Source organism: Peromyscus eremicus, chromosome 17 (genome assembly GCF_949786415.1).
Source record: "Peromyscus eremicus chromosome 17, PerEre_H2_v1, whole genome shotgun sequence".
In the NCBI taxonomy this organism is placed as follows: Eukaryota; Metazoa; Chordata; class Mammalia; order Rodentia; family Cricetidae; genus Peromyscus; species Peromyscus eremicus.
In genome coordinates this window covers 13,334,024-13,347,791 of record NC_081433.1, presented here as the reverse complement: position 1 = coordinate 13,347,791, position 13,768 = coordinate 13,334,024, and the positions used below count along the sequence as shown (strand labels likewise).

Genomic DNA, 13,768 nt, shown 5'->3' with positions numbered 1-13,768 from the left:
AGGCTCAGCATCCCAGAGGTGCTTTAGCCATTAGAAGTGAACATCCAAACACAGGGCGACCTCTCCCAGGTATACAGGGATCTTTCCAGAGACACCTGTGCCTACAGACCACTGCATGATCACGGGAAGCTGATGTCAAAGGTCCATGAGACGCATGAGTATAAGAAACTGTATGCATGGAATAAGAACCATGCCCCTCCATGGGGAGTCTCAACGAGGCTCCTGGAGCTGTCGTTGGTAACAGCCTCCAAGTGTGGGTGACAAGAAAGGCAGCACACGGGAAAACAGCTCTATTTACCCCTTCCTCCCGTCGGCTGACTTCTCATGCCAGAGAGGGCTTTGTTGAGCAGATTTCTGCTATCAGGGATTAAAAACAGTAAGAAACCCTGACCTGAAAGACATCCCATGTGGTCAATTAGAAAAGAATGAATTTACATATGTCCAAAGACAGGGCAGTTTCAAGGTTTATATGTCTCTGTGGACCAGCTGAGAGGTTCCTGTCTAGAGTCAGTCTTAGGTTCTCAGAGATGTCATGATTTGTAGAAAGGCTACCGCATGAAGGAGACCTTCATTTGGAAATTGCTGTCTTCACATTATCATATGAACAACCACAGTCTTCCCATCTCAAAATTAGTACTAGTCTTCGGAGAAGAGAAACAGATTCTTTTGTCAGGACACTCTTGAGAGACATGACTGATGTTGATAATTTTTGATCAGGTCTTTCTTTTTTCTTTTCATGGTGCCGGGGATGGCATTTAGGGCCTTATATATAATAAATAGCCAAGCACTTCACCACCAAACTAGACACCCTGCCCTAATTCTAGGTTTTCTTGTTGGCCAAAAACGGCTGTGAATCTAGTGAGGTGATCTGTTTGTAAGCACCATGCAACCCAGGATAGGAAGGTAGGCTCAAGCCGATTCTGAGCTATATATCACTGCCGGCTGTTAAAAGGCTGGGACGCGGGTAGGGGCTTTGGGGATGAGTTAACACTATGCTAGAAAGTGTTAACTCTCAGATGGGCATTCCGAGCTCAGGAACCCTAGAGAGTGGCTGAGATGCAGCTGGCCGGTGGTTAATAGACATTAGCGATTCCAGCCCGCCTTGCTGGGCCGCTCCTGAAGAGAAAGTGTCTTCTTTCTTAAGCAGCTCACGGCTTCTCAGAACTTTCAGTCTTGGTGTAAAACGGTCACTCGATGTTACTGTTGGTGCGTCACTTTCCCCACCCTGCAAATTTCAATTACTGTCATAAAAAGGAACTGCGTTTAATTGTTTCATAAGCATTCCACACAGTACAACCATGTACATGGCTTTGTCGCCCTCCCCCATCTCTTCCTGAATTACTGACCTTTTAGAATTTCTTGTCTTTAAGCTTCGAAAAAGATATAGTAATGAAATGAGGGAATTTTATTTCTGAAAATTAAGCCTTTTTTTTTTTTTTTTTTTTTTTTAAGGCCCCCAGGTCTAATTTTAAATTGGATCTTGAGTTTAAATGTTCCATTTTTAAACAGTCTTCTCCTGGCTCCTAACAGTTGTAACCACATTTGACCCAGAAAAAGGGGAGGGAGGCGTTAGAGGGTTTATTTTCCCTCTCTGGTTACATGCTTCCGAGTGAGAAAAGGGAAGTCAAGATCTTCATTTACACTAACTAGGCTTGCAGACCTTTGTTTCTGAGCACAGGTCTACACTAGAGATTCAGGGCATCTTCCTAGCTCCAGACTCCCAGAATATATCCTTGTAAGCACTGTCTTTGCTGGGTGTGGAGAGGAAGCAAGCATGGAGGACAGTTGTGGACAACTTGCTGTGACCCAGGCTCACACATGCAAAGTGCTGCCCATGCGTTCCTGTAAGCGGTGCATTCCAATTTATTGAAAGTAAAGCTGAGGGAGAAAGGAAGGTGCATTAAGAAGGATACTATACTAAGAGCCTGGGATAGGCCTGGTGGAGTCAGTAGAGACCAGCATGCGAGAGTGGACTAACTTGCTACACACAGCTATTGGAGTTTTACAGCATTTTACCTCCATGTCATAGCGGAAGCTTCATCTTCACGCTTTCATAAATGACCAGAGAGCTTTAGGACGTGTCACACTGTTGGGGTAGATCTGCTCAGTGACCAAGGAAGGCTGGTCAGCGAGAGTGACTGCTAACTATCCAGAAAGCTTGTATGGAAGGTGGGAGACGATGGACAGGCAGTGCCAGGAGCAAACGTACAGTGGGAAGAGCATATAGTTAAGAGTGCAAACCCATGGACTGCACAGTACCCATCGGAAGACACAACCCGAGTCCCACCAACAAGGAAGCCCTGAACACTCACAGAGGAACACTACTCCTCCCAGACTACTTTCTGACTCTGAAAGGCAGAAGTTAAGAATCATTGGTTAACGTTTTAGGAAGAGCTTTCATGACTGACCCTGTAAACCCAGTGACCCTCTGTAGAGACTTTCAAATTTAAAGGAAGGCACTGGAATCAGCTTTCATATTAAGTTTAATACAAAAACACTCTGCTTTGTACAAAAAGAATAAAAATATATGTATTTTTTTTGTCCTTGAGCTATAGTTTGGGCCAATTAATAACTCTCATCATCAGATTACCATTTTAAAGTTTTAAGCACCGAGTAACACACGCACAATGACGTCGAAGCACAGCCTTATTTCTGAGGGGCTCGACTGACCCACTGGAAATGCTAATTTACATACAAAGAAATCAGTATCCAAAGGCCAAGTGTGGGGCTAGAGCCTCTGGCGGCTGAGCCGTCTTACCACCCTACATAAAGTGTCTTAGAAAAGAGGCAAACGACAAATACTTGGGAATCGGGCTTCTAGCCATTTGACTAATGACTGTCTGTCCATCACATGCTCCTTCGTAGCTGGAGAACTACATCCAGGACAACATGAAGAAGGAGATGGTGGAGATCCAACAGAATGTGGTGCAGAACCAGACGGCCGTGATGATAGAGATCGGAACCAGCCTGCTGAACCAGACCGCGGCCCAAACTCGGAAACTGACTGACGTGGAAGCCCAAGTAAGTGACAGACTGAACCCCTTGGGGCAGCAGCTAACAGACCAGGTGCCTGTGGCTGGCTGTGCACTGGAATAATGGAGAGCAGCAGCTAACAGACCAGGTGCCTGTGGCTGGCTGTGCACTGGAATAATGGAGAGCAGCAGCTAACAGACCAGGTGCCTGTGGCTGGCTGTGCGGTGGAATAATGGAGAGCAGCAGCTAACAGACCAGGTGCCTGCTGGTGGCTGTGCACTGGAATAATGGAGAGCAGCAGCTAACAGACCAGGTGCCTGTGGCTGGCTGTGCACTGGAATAATGGAGAGCAGCAGCTAACAGACCAGGTGCCTGCTGGTGGCTGTGCACTGGAATAATGGAGAGCAGCAGCTAACAGACCAGGTGCCTGCGGCTGGCTGTGCACTGGAATAATGGAGAGCAGCAGCTAACAGACCAGGTGCCTGTGGCTGGCTGTGCACTGGAATAATGGAGAGCAGTAGCTAACAGACCAGGTGCCTGCTGGTGGCTGTGCGGTGGAAAAACGGAGAGCAGCAGCTAACAGACCAGGTGCCTGTGGCTGGCTGTGCACTGGAATAATGGAGAGCAGCAGCTAACAGACCACGTGCCTGTGGCTGGCTGTGCACTGGAATAATGGAGAGCAGCAGCTAACAGACCACGTGCCTGTGGCTGGCTGTGCGGTGGAAAAACGGAGAGCAGCAGCTAACAGACCACGTGCCTGCTGGTGGCTGTGCGGTGGAATAATGGAGAGCTATAGGCACTGGCTGTGGAGGAAGGTGGTGGCTTCAGAACTGACGAGTTAAGGGACAGTTAGGACTGAGAAGCCAAGGGATTTTCATTTTCACAACTGGGGCTAAATTCAATTTATTCTATCAGGGGCTCCCTAGCTCTATGAGTGTTATCCACAGCTTAATATGCTAAGATAAATGTTCCTTCACTTTGCTGGCCTCCTTTAGATTTTAGATATTGTTTTTCATTTCCAAGTTCTGCTTTGTATATTTGAGAAATAGAAACCACGAAGCAGAGAGCTGGGAACCTTGCTCTTAACTCTAACCCTGGAGTCAAGGTAACTGTTAACGAAGTTTGTGGAATGGATTCTTAGAGGACGTGCTGACAGAATAGTGGGTGGCAGCCTGCGGTGGCTCAGACAGGGTATGATCTGGAGCCAAAAGCCCCAAGGGAGGGCGAGTCTTATCAGGTGCTCCATTTTCTCTAAGTCCTGCTTCCTGAGTCCTGATCCTACTTCTTGGACGCTTCAAAAGTTAGTATCATCATGCTCTGAGCTACACCAGTCCTTTCAAAAAACAACAGAGGGTCCCCATTGTAAGCCACCCCAATATTCAGTACCCCACCTGCTGCTTTAACTAAGAGGACCAACTATTAGACTTAGCACAAGACAGCATGACTCACTAAGAGAAACCACTAGCCCCTCACGCCCTGAGACACTCTTGGCATGGTGACAAGAATCTCTCTAAAAACTATTTTCATAGAGAAAACAGTAGATCAAAAACTTCTATGAAAAGCAGAGTGAGGAATTCTTTGTCTATCATCTTTCAACAATATCAGGCATTTAGGAACAATATAAAGAAACACACATTTTCCACAGATCACAAGGCACTGAGATTTAATTCTGCTTGTTAATAAGTGTTAACATGACGAGATACAGTAGTTTAAAAAGAAATAAAGTGTCTATCAACTCAACTGATAAAATAAAATAGCAATGGTTAAATGACATTCTGAAGCTTTTGATATTAACTCTGGGAGGCTATCACGCACTTCCAAAACATCTCTTCATCCTAGTATAGCATTTCTTGTTTTTTTGTTATACAGCAATAAAATAATGTTAGGACACAGAACAACTATGCAAACCTTTGGGACATCCGGTGTAAGATCACAGGATTTAAAAAGTGCCACTATGAAGTTGGATATCCTATGACTGAGGCTAACAGGAAAGCAGACCAGGGATGGAGAGAAAATAGCTGCAAAGTCCAAATAAACACATCAACGCGGGTGAGCCCGAGGAAGGACATGGAGAGGCTGACTTAGGGTCTCAGTCTAGTTGACAGCAACTGTTGGTCACTTACGGATGGTGTGAAATAGGTTCCATAAAACATGAACATTTCTGGTTAGATGCACAATTCTTCTAGACTGTCAGAGTGAGGATATTAGACAACCATACATAGCTGGAGGTCTGAGACCTTACAGCCATTACCTGACCTAGACAACATAGCACCAGCTAATTCAGAACCTTGAGATCTGTTGAACTATACAACCCCCTTCAGAAAAGTGATGTGAAGACCAGTGAGATGCCTCAGAGGGTAAAAGCGCTTGCCACACAAGCATGAAGACCCCAGTTTGATCCTCTGAACCCATGTAAAGAGAGCTGGATGTGGTGATGGCCATCCATATCAGTGTTCCTAAAGCATGATGGGAAGCAGAGAGAGAACTCCCTAGATGATCGGAGGTGGATTAGCCTGGAGCACATATCATAGCACAAGCAAGATGAGCCCTGGCTTAACAAGGCAGAAGGAGAGAACCAAGTCCAAATGGTGTCCTTTGACCACCACACGTGGTCACTCCACACAGACACTACCTTCTCTCCCTCCTATACACACACATCATTTCTATATCAAGCAGGTTCTACTGGCATCATTCTCTGCCTCTCTCCAAATCGGTCCTCATTCCATAATTCTCATGGGTTAAAGAGGAGGGCAAACTGGCCCATTCTTTAATGAATAAACTGGGATTGAATGTCTGTAGAGAGCAAACAGAGGCCAAAGCTGCACTGACGGCATTGCAATCACAGTCCAATCCTTTGCTCATTTCCAGAAGCATTCTGCTATGACCTCAGCCAGGCTTGACAAGGACCAGACATGCCCGGCACCTGCATGGTGAGACAGGCCAGGGCTATGCTGATGACAAGGACCCCCGCAAACAATGATTCTTTTTCAAGGTCCCTGGTTGCTGGGCAACGATTCAGACTTCCATTAACAGGTGATATCACATCCTGAGTGACACCACACAAGGATGTGAGTAGTCGATTCTTCCTGCTGGGAGGCAGCCAGGCACCAAAGAGCCCACACAATGGCCAATGCTGGCTTCCACTGGATATTGAGATTTTATTATTCCCTAATTGGCCAGAAAGACTTTTAAAATAGGAACAAGAAAAACAGAACAGAAGAAAGAAAAGGCTTAACAAGTGGGTATAAGCTAGGAGACGGCAGGCTTAGCAATGAGCCTTCACTGTCACACAGGGAAGCATGTGACTCTGTCTTTTTGTGCCCTCACAGAAATTTCTGAGCAGAGGGCAATTATTTAAAATAAAATATTATATAGTTTGCATGCATGCATGGTGTGTGTGTGTGTGTGTGTGTGTGTGTGTGTAGGTCAAAGGACAATTTGCAGGAGTTCGTTCTATCCTGGGGAGTGAACTTGGGTCACCTGGCTTGGTGGCAAATGCCTTTCCTCACTGAGCCATTTTTCTAGGCTGAGATAATTTTTTTATTCCTTTGTAATTATTGATCTATAAAATGGTTATTTAGTATCACCACTTGTTATGTTATGTAAAACAATGAAATATTACAGAAAGAGAAACATGATAGATGATTTGATACTAGCTGTTTTCCAGACTTAAAAGATACACAATTAGGCATGTTCTATGACACCAAAACCTTTATGGGAATAAAAAAATGTGCCAAGCTCAGGCAGGAGGAGCGCTCCAGACCCTTCCCTAGTTGAGGAGCTCCTGGCAGTTAACAGCTGCAGGGGAAGGAGAATCAGTCTTCTTTCTTTCACATGTGTGGGCACTGGAAGATCGCCCACGCTGCAGTAGATGGCTCCCACACCCAAACTCATCTGGCTGGCACTACTTGGACTTGGTTGGTTACTAAAAAAAACAGTTGGGTGGAGGCTGTGTTTGTGGGGAGACTTGGAGGATGGAAACAGAGGTGTAGGTACGATCATGTTTCATGGTGTAAGACAAAAAAAACCCCACAAAACCACCCACGTGTCAAAACAAGACAAGTTAATGAATAATAATATGCTTTCTGATCACTCTGATGATGGACTCAAGAAAGGGCATATATTGTATTCATCAAGACAGTAGGCAGTAATTTTGTTTGTTATATGCAGGTATTAAACCAGACGACAAGACTCGAGTTGCAGCTTCTCCAACATTCTATTTCTACCAACAAATTGGAAAAGCAGATTTTGGACCAGACCAGTGAAATAAACAAACTACAAGATAAGAACAGGTAATAATACTATAAAATACTTCAGATTCAGAACTGTACCCTTTCTAGATACACAGTCTACCCATGACTATAAGCACAGTATTCCCAAATGATAGATTTCTGCCTGGAACATATGTGGGTCAGAGGCTCTGAGAACAAGAGGCAAGGAGAATTCAGAGAAAATTTCTGAACTGACCCTAAACTTCTCTTCTCATTAGTCCTGAATATTGTTTTTTCATTCTGGCCCTTTAAAGACTCTGGAAGCAATATTCCAAATTGCCCTAACATTATGCAGTTTGATCTACACAAAATACTAGTGGGGTTGTGAAGTAATGAAGTAACACTGTCTGAGGGCTTTAATATCAACTTCATCACACTTCTTGGCCTTTGGGGGATTCTCACTATGTAATCCTAGCTTGTCTGACGCTTATCATGCAGACCAGGCTAGCCTTGGACTCAGAGATATGCCTGCAGCTAGGGCTGGGATTAAAGGCATGCACTGTCATGCCTGGTGGGGACCTTGTTTCTTGCAAGATGAAGCACACTAAGAAAGCTGGAAGACAGCATCTGTTTCAGTGTGTAATACTTTCTTTTTAAAACTTACGGCGAGGGCCAGCGAGATGGCTCAGCAGGAAAAAGTGCTTGCCAGACAAACCTGACAACCTGAGTTCAATTCCCAGACCCACATAAAGGTGGAAGGAGAGAGCCACCTCCACAAAGCTGTCCGAGGACCTCCATATGCCACAGTGGCACGCATCCACTGCCTCCCCGCTTGCTCACTTGCTTGCTCTCACAAACACACCAATAAACACGTTAGTAAGCTTATGATGAAGTAAAAGGAAAACTTAATGTGCAATATAATTGTGTCAATAATTAAATTAAATATTTAAAAATCTCAATATAATCTATACAAGTGCACACTGTTTTCATGTTTTTTTTTTTTCTATTGGGGGGACACCAGGGAGTAGTTTTACAACGTATGTGGTGCTTACTTCCCTATTTTCTTTTTTTTTTTTTTTTTTTTTTAAGATTTAATTTATTATGTATACAGCATGTATGACTGCAGGCCAGAAGAGGGCACCAGATCTTATTACAGATGGTTGTGAGCCACCATGTGGTTGCTGGGAATTGAACTCAGGACCTCTGGAAGAGCAGTCAGTGCTCTTAACCTCTGAGCCATCTCTCCAGCTACTTCCCTATTTTCAATCTGACATGGAGAACGGTCCCAACAGCATGTCTCACTCTTTATCTAGAGAAGGGGATGACCACGGGCTCACATCATCCTCAGTGTTAACCAAAATCTAAGCTGCCGTTCTTTTTTTCTGTTCTCTGTGTAACCAGGTTTACCCTAGCTTTTACTTATGAGCTTGAAAAGCAAATAGATTTTTTTCCTCGCTGGAACAGTTTTCTTTCCTATTTAAAATTTCCCTACTGCACAGTAAGAAATGAGAGCTTGAGACACTGAGACGTTACAGTCTTAGCTTCCCTTGGCAAGGCTCCTGTGGATGCTGGTGAGAACTCTTGCCTGCTTTAAACACACCACCTCTCAGAAAGGTGGCATTGCTCAGTTTGTTGAACACACTCCGGTACTTATGACTGCTTCTTCCCAAGGCTTCAAAATCAGGTCAATATGTCCACAATGCCACCCAGTGTCTTCTCTGTAAACTCTCCCATCATTCGGGACTCACAGGGGATTGGATCTATAATCCACTTTGGATCCCAAAATCCATCAATATGGAAGTCCCTTATATAAGATTGGACAGTTATTACCCCATTATCTTCATAATCCTCCTTACATTGCTTACAGATAATACCTAGCATGATGTAACAACTGTGCTCACAATTATGCTGTATTATCTAGTGAGTAATAACAAAAAGAGGGGCTGTACAAGTTTAGCATGGGTGCACGCCCCGCCCCCCAAGAATTTCAATCCCAGAGTGGATGAATCCACAGACTCAAAGCTTGTGGCTATGAAGGGTTAACTGTATTGCCATCAGTATTTGCCTCTTTTCTAGACAAGTTCAACTCTTGTTTCTTATTTTATATCCACTGTTGGAATAAACTTCGCACACAAAAGCAGCTGCTCAGAGAGCTGCTTTGAAAGACCCAGAAACTTGTACTGTATTTTAAAATCCACTTCAGGATTTGGTGAGATTTCCTCGTAAATCGAGGCTCTTTACTATAGAGAACAGTGTTCCCAAACCCAATGCAGCAACCACGATGTAGTTTGCTGTGGTTTCTAATAATTCTTGCTTAAATAATCTCTTGCACTCCACCCCTTGTTTAAGTCCTTCACCTTTCCCCCAGTTTACGTGACCTGGGTCAAGAAATAATGTACCTTTTCAATAATTAAAGTCATTTCATGAGTTTATGACCAGTCTTGAAGTTTCTCTATAAAAGCACCTTGCCACACATATCCAACAAAGTGAAAAGTTTCTAGGACTTGCACCAACAGTGCTTCACCATGTCAGCTGTTAAAAATCTACCCAAGGGGGCTCTGTGTTGGAGCTGCCTTCCCAGGCACGGGTACACAAAGGTTGATTGACTGTAAAAACCCGTCAGTAATAAGAGCCACAAGGAAAGAACAAGCGGATCTTACAAGCTACAGACATCGTCTTCTCTTTTGTTACAAATACGAGATGGAATAATAAAGTTTCCTCATCAAAAACGTCATGAAATTTCCTTGATGACGTTAGATCTCTTGATGGGTGTTTCCTGCCTTCAATTGGAAAAAATATGTGGTGTTTCACATTCTAAGAATGACTTTTCAATCATCTTCCAAAATTTCTTCAAAGTGGAATTGCTTTCTTTATAGATTCAAGCAAAACCAAAAATACTTACCAGGGTCAACATGTCTCCCCAGATCAACACTACTGCACCTTTAGATTCACCAGCCGAAGGGAAATCTACTGTGCGTTCTTTATTTTATCTTTCTCTTTTATTCTAATAATGACTAACTTGGGCTGTGTTGACAGTGCAGTTAACATACTCCGCCATGAGGCAGGTAGCCCCTGATTCTGCACGGGTACAGAGAAGCCACAGTTTCCAGTTAGGTCCTCCCATCTTCCGTTCATCTCACTGGCAATAGCAGGTGCCACAGGCCTTTACTGCAGGGCTCTGTTTCTGGAAGGAGTTCATGATCTTGACTTCCTAGCATTTACGTAATCCTACGCACTAGGAATTGTTTTCTCTAGTTTAATATTACAGGAATAATTTCCAGTTAAAAATTAGTATACTCTTAACTGAACCTATGAGTGGTTATGCGTCTTGATAAATTAAGATTAGAAATAACTATAAAACCATTAATAAAACTTTTTGGACTTACATGGCATAACTTCATCAAGCAATTTTTAAGGGGTTTGCTCAGGCTGTAGGTGTTGAGAACCACGTACATGAGATAGGCTGGCAAAATTTCCCAAAGGAAGGGATCCACATTAAAAACAAAAACAAAATCAAAAACAGGCAAGCAAACAAAGGAATAAGGAGTTTAGAGTAAGAAAGATCTGCATTTGAATTGGGTGTCATCAGCCACCTGGGAGTGTTTGTGGGCATGTGATTTATTGTGTCTACATTTTATTTTGGTTCAGTTTACTCCTTGAACATGAGACGATAATGTTGATACTGGTATAACATTTACTAAGTGTCAACTATCAGTCTGTTTATACTTTTACATGCACGTATTCCTCAGATCAGCCTCTCTCAGCGGGTGATATTAGCCCATTTTACAGATGAGGGAACCAATGCACAATTCAATAAGTCACTTAAACTCATGAGGCCAGAGCGCCAGGATTTAAACCTGAGTATAATATTCGCCTCTATCATAGAATATTTGCCACAAGGTACTGAGAGAGTTGGTGCTGTTATTATGATTAATATTAAAATGAAAATAGTTTAGGAGAAAGGTAACACATGACCTGAAGGTCTAATTCAAACTCCCTGCTCTCATGAGAAGCACTCTTGTAAGCATGGCTTGAAATAATGCCACCTTCCTGTGACCTTGTAGCAGGTAGTGTTTGTGACACTCACGGTCTATTGCCGAGGCCCAGTGTATTCTTGCACAGATAAGACTGTATACTCTGTCAGGTTTACACACATACACACATGTACACATACATCTAAATAGTTTACCTTGGCAATTTGAAAGATTTCTCTGGGCTGTGAGAAATCTTTCCACTTAAAAAAAGGTTTTCTAAAGATTTCTTTATTTTTACATGCATGAGTTTTTGCCTGCATGTAGGTATGTGCACTATATATGCCTGATGCCTGTGGAGGTCAGGAGAGGACACCAGATCCCCTAGAACTAGAATTATGGAAGGCAGCTATGCTTACCACTATATATCCAGAAAATGGAGTTATAGGTAGTGGCGAGCCACCACAGGGTTGCTGGAAACAGAACCAGGTCTTCAACAAGAGCAGCTAGTGTGTCTAACCACTGAGCATCTCTCCAGCTCCCAAATCTTCCTACTTTATATTGCATTTTAACCAAATACCACCAAACATAAGTCCAAGAAACAGAAAGATTAGCTTTGGAAATGACACGATTTTATCAAGCACTTGGCTGGCAAGGTCCCGAGGCATCTGGAAGTCCCTGCACTTACAAACACCTTCCCTATAAGCTTCCTAGAAAAGCGAGTGCTGGACATGGAGGACAAGCACAGTGTGCAGCTGCAGTCCATGAAAGAGCAGAAGGACCAGCTCCAGGTGCTCGTGTCCAAGCAGAGCTCAGTCATCGAGGAGCTGGAGAAGAAGCTGGTGACCGCCACGGTGAACAACTCAGTCCTTCAGAAGCAGCAGCATGACCTGATGGAGACGGTCAACAGCCTGCTGACCATGATGTCAACGCCCAACTGTGAGTAGAGCTCCTCACTCCCCATGACTTCTGGTCATCGAACCCTCAAAACTCCAACATGATCTTTCTTAGGTATTTCATCCAGGCGTATAAGACCCTCAGCAGAGGCCCAGCACAAAGGAGGGCAGAGACCAGAGGAGGACGTATATTATACCAATTATCAGGAAGCACAAACCCCAAACAGTTTGTATGTATGTGTGCATGTTCATGTGTGTGCATGTTCATGGGCACATGCATACATGTGTGTCTAAACCAGTGGTCTCAACCTTCCTAACGCTGTGTCCCTTTAGTACAGTTCCTCATGGTGTGGTGACCCCTGACCATAAAATTATTTTTGTTGCTGCTTCATAACTAATTTTGCAGTTATGAATCATAATGTAAATATCTGTGTTTTCTGATGGTCTCAGACAACTCCTGTGAGAGTTGTTTGATGCTCAAAGGGGTTGTGACCCACAGGTTGAGAACTGCTGGTCTAGAGGCTGGAAGACAACCTCTGATATCATTCCTCAGGTGCCCTCCATTCTGTCTTTAGAGACAGTCCCCCACAGGGACCTGGAGCACAGGGTCTGGCTAGGCTCTCCGGCCAGAGAGTCGCAGGGAATCTCCTCACGCCCACCTCCCCAGCACTGAGATTAAGGTGCGCTGCCATGTCTGGCTTTGCTTTGGACGTGCGTTCTATAGCTCAAACCCAAGTCCTCAAGCCGGCCACGGAAGCCTTTAGCGACAGCTACCGCTCCAACCCACAAAGATAGTTCTGATTCAAGGCTGCAAAGTTCTCCTCTTGAGTTAGTTCCCTCATCAGTTGAACGAAGGAGGCTGGCAAGCTATTAAGCCATAATGAATCTTCCTTTCTTTGACTTTCAAATGGGCAAACTGCCCTGGGCCCAGAGGAAGGCTAGAGACACAAGTGAGAGCCGTCACCCCCGTCATTGGTGCATGATGGGTACCAAGGCGGCACCAGCTCCTGTCTCTGTCCATGCCCTAAACATACTTAGCCTCCTTCACTGCCATTCTTACTTGTTAGATTCTTTTACTTACTGGGGGCTGAGGGGTGGGAGAGGGAGGAAAACAGAATCTTCAGCCATTAAAGATGGAATGTACCATCTTTGTAGTCTTTTTCTGTAGGATTTTTTTTTTTTCTTCCTAACTGAATTCGACTTCATTCATACTGTGGTTTATTTCACAATGTCCCCTCAGCTGGTGCTTGACAGGCAGAAATGGCGGGTGGGAGAAGAATAGGAAGAAGCAGCAATGATGGCAGAATTAAAATCTGAAGGAATTTTATAAGCCTACACGCTTTAGACTTAAAGAATTTAAATACGTAGATAAATAGACAATGTCTATTTATTGTGTTTAAAGGTGCAGACTATGATGTCACATTTACTGAACACCCAAAGGACACTAAGTATGCCCATTCAATATTGGATGTATGTGCGGATGTGGGGCCTGTGGAGGCACGGATTTGTGTGCGCATGTGCAGGCAGGGGAGGCCTGGAGAAGATTCTGAGTCCTGCTCCAGCACTCTCTGCCTTCTTCTCCTGAGACAGAGTCTCTCACCGAACCAGAGCTAGGCTGGTGGCTAACAAGCTATAGAAATTCTCCCATCTCCTGTCCCCAAGAACTGGGTTACAGGTGTGTACTGCCACACTGGAATTTTTATATGGGTGCTAGGAT

The 13,768-nt window shown here is 44.1% G+C and overlaps 2 protein-coding genes across 3 annotated transcripts in view; one reads left to right on the top strand and one right to left on the bottom strand.

Annotated features, from left to right (window-relative positions):
- Positions 1 to 13,768, bottom strand: part of Mcph1 (microcephalin 1) — a 204,099-nt gene that overhangs the window by 85,378 nt on the left and 104,953 nt on the right. The gene's annotated exons all lie outside the window — the stretch shown is intronic.
- The window catches only part of Angpt2 (angiopoietin 2), a 51,054-nt gene that overhangs the window by 23,724 nt on the left and 13,562 nt on the right, over positions 1 to 13,768 (top strand). Inside the window, exons 2-4 of the mRNA XM_059245033.1 lie at positions 2,866 to 3,021; positions 7,144 to 7,265; positions 11,862 to 12,094. Of these exons, the coding sequence (XP_059101016.1) occupies positions 2,866 to 3,021; positions 7,144 to 7,265; positions 11,862 to 12,094 (511 nt within the window). The remainder of the gene's footprint in view (positions 1 to 2,865; positions 3,022 to 7,143; positions 7,266 to 11,861; positions 12,095 to 13,768) is intronic.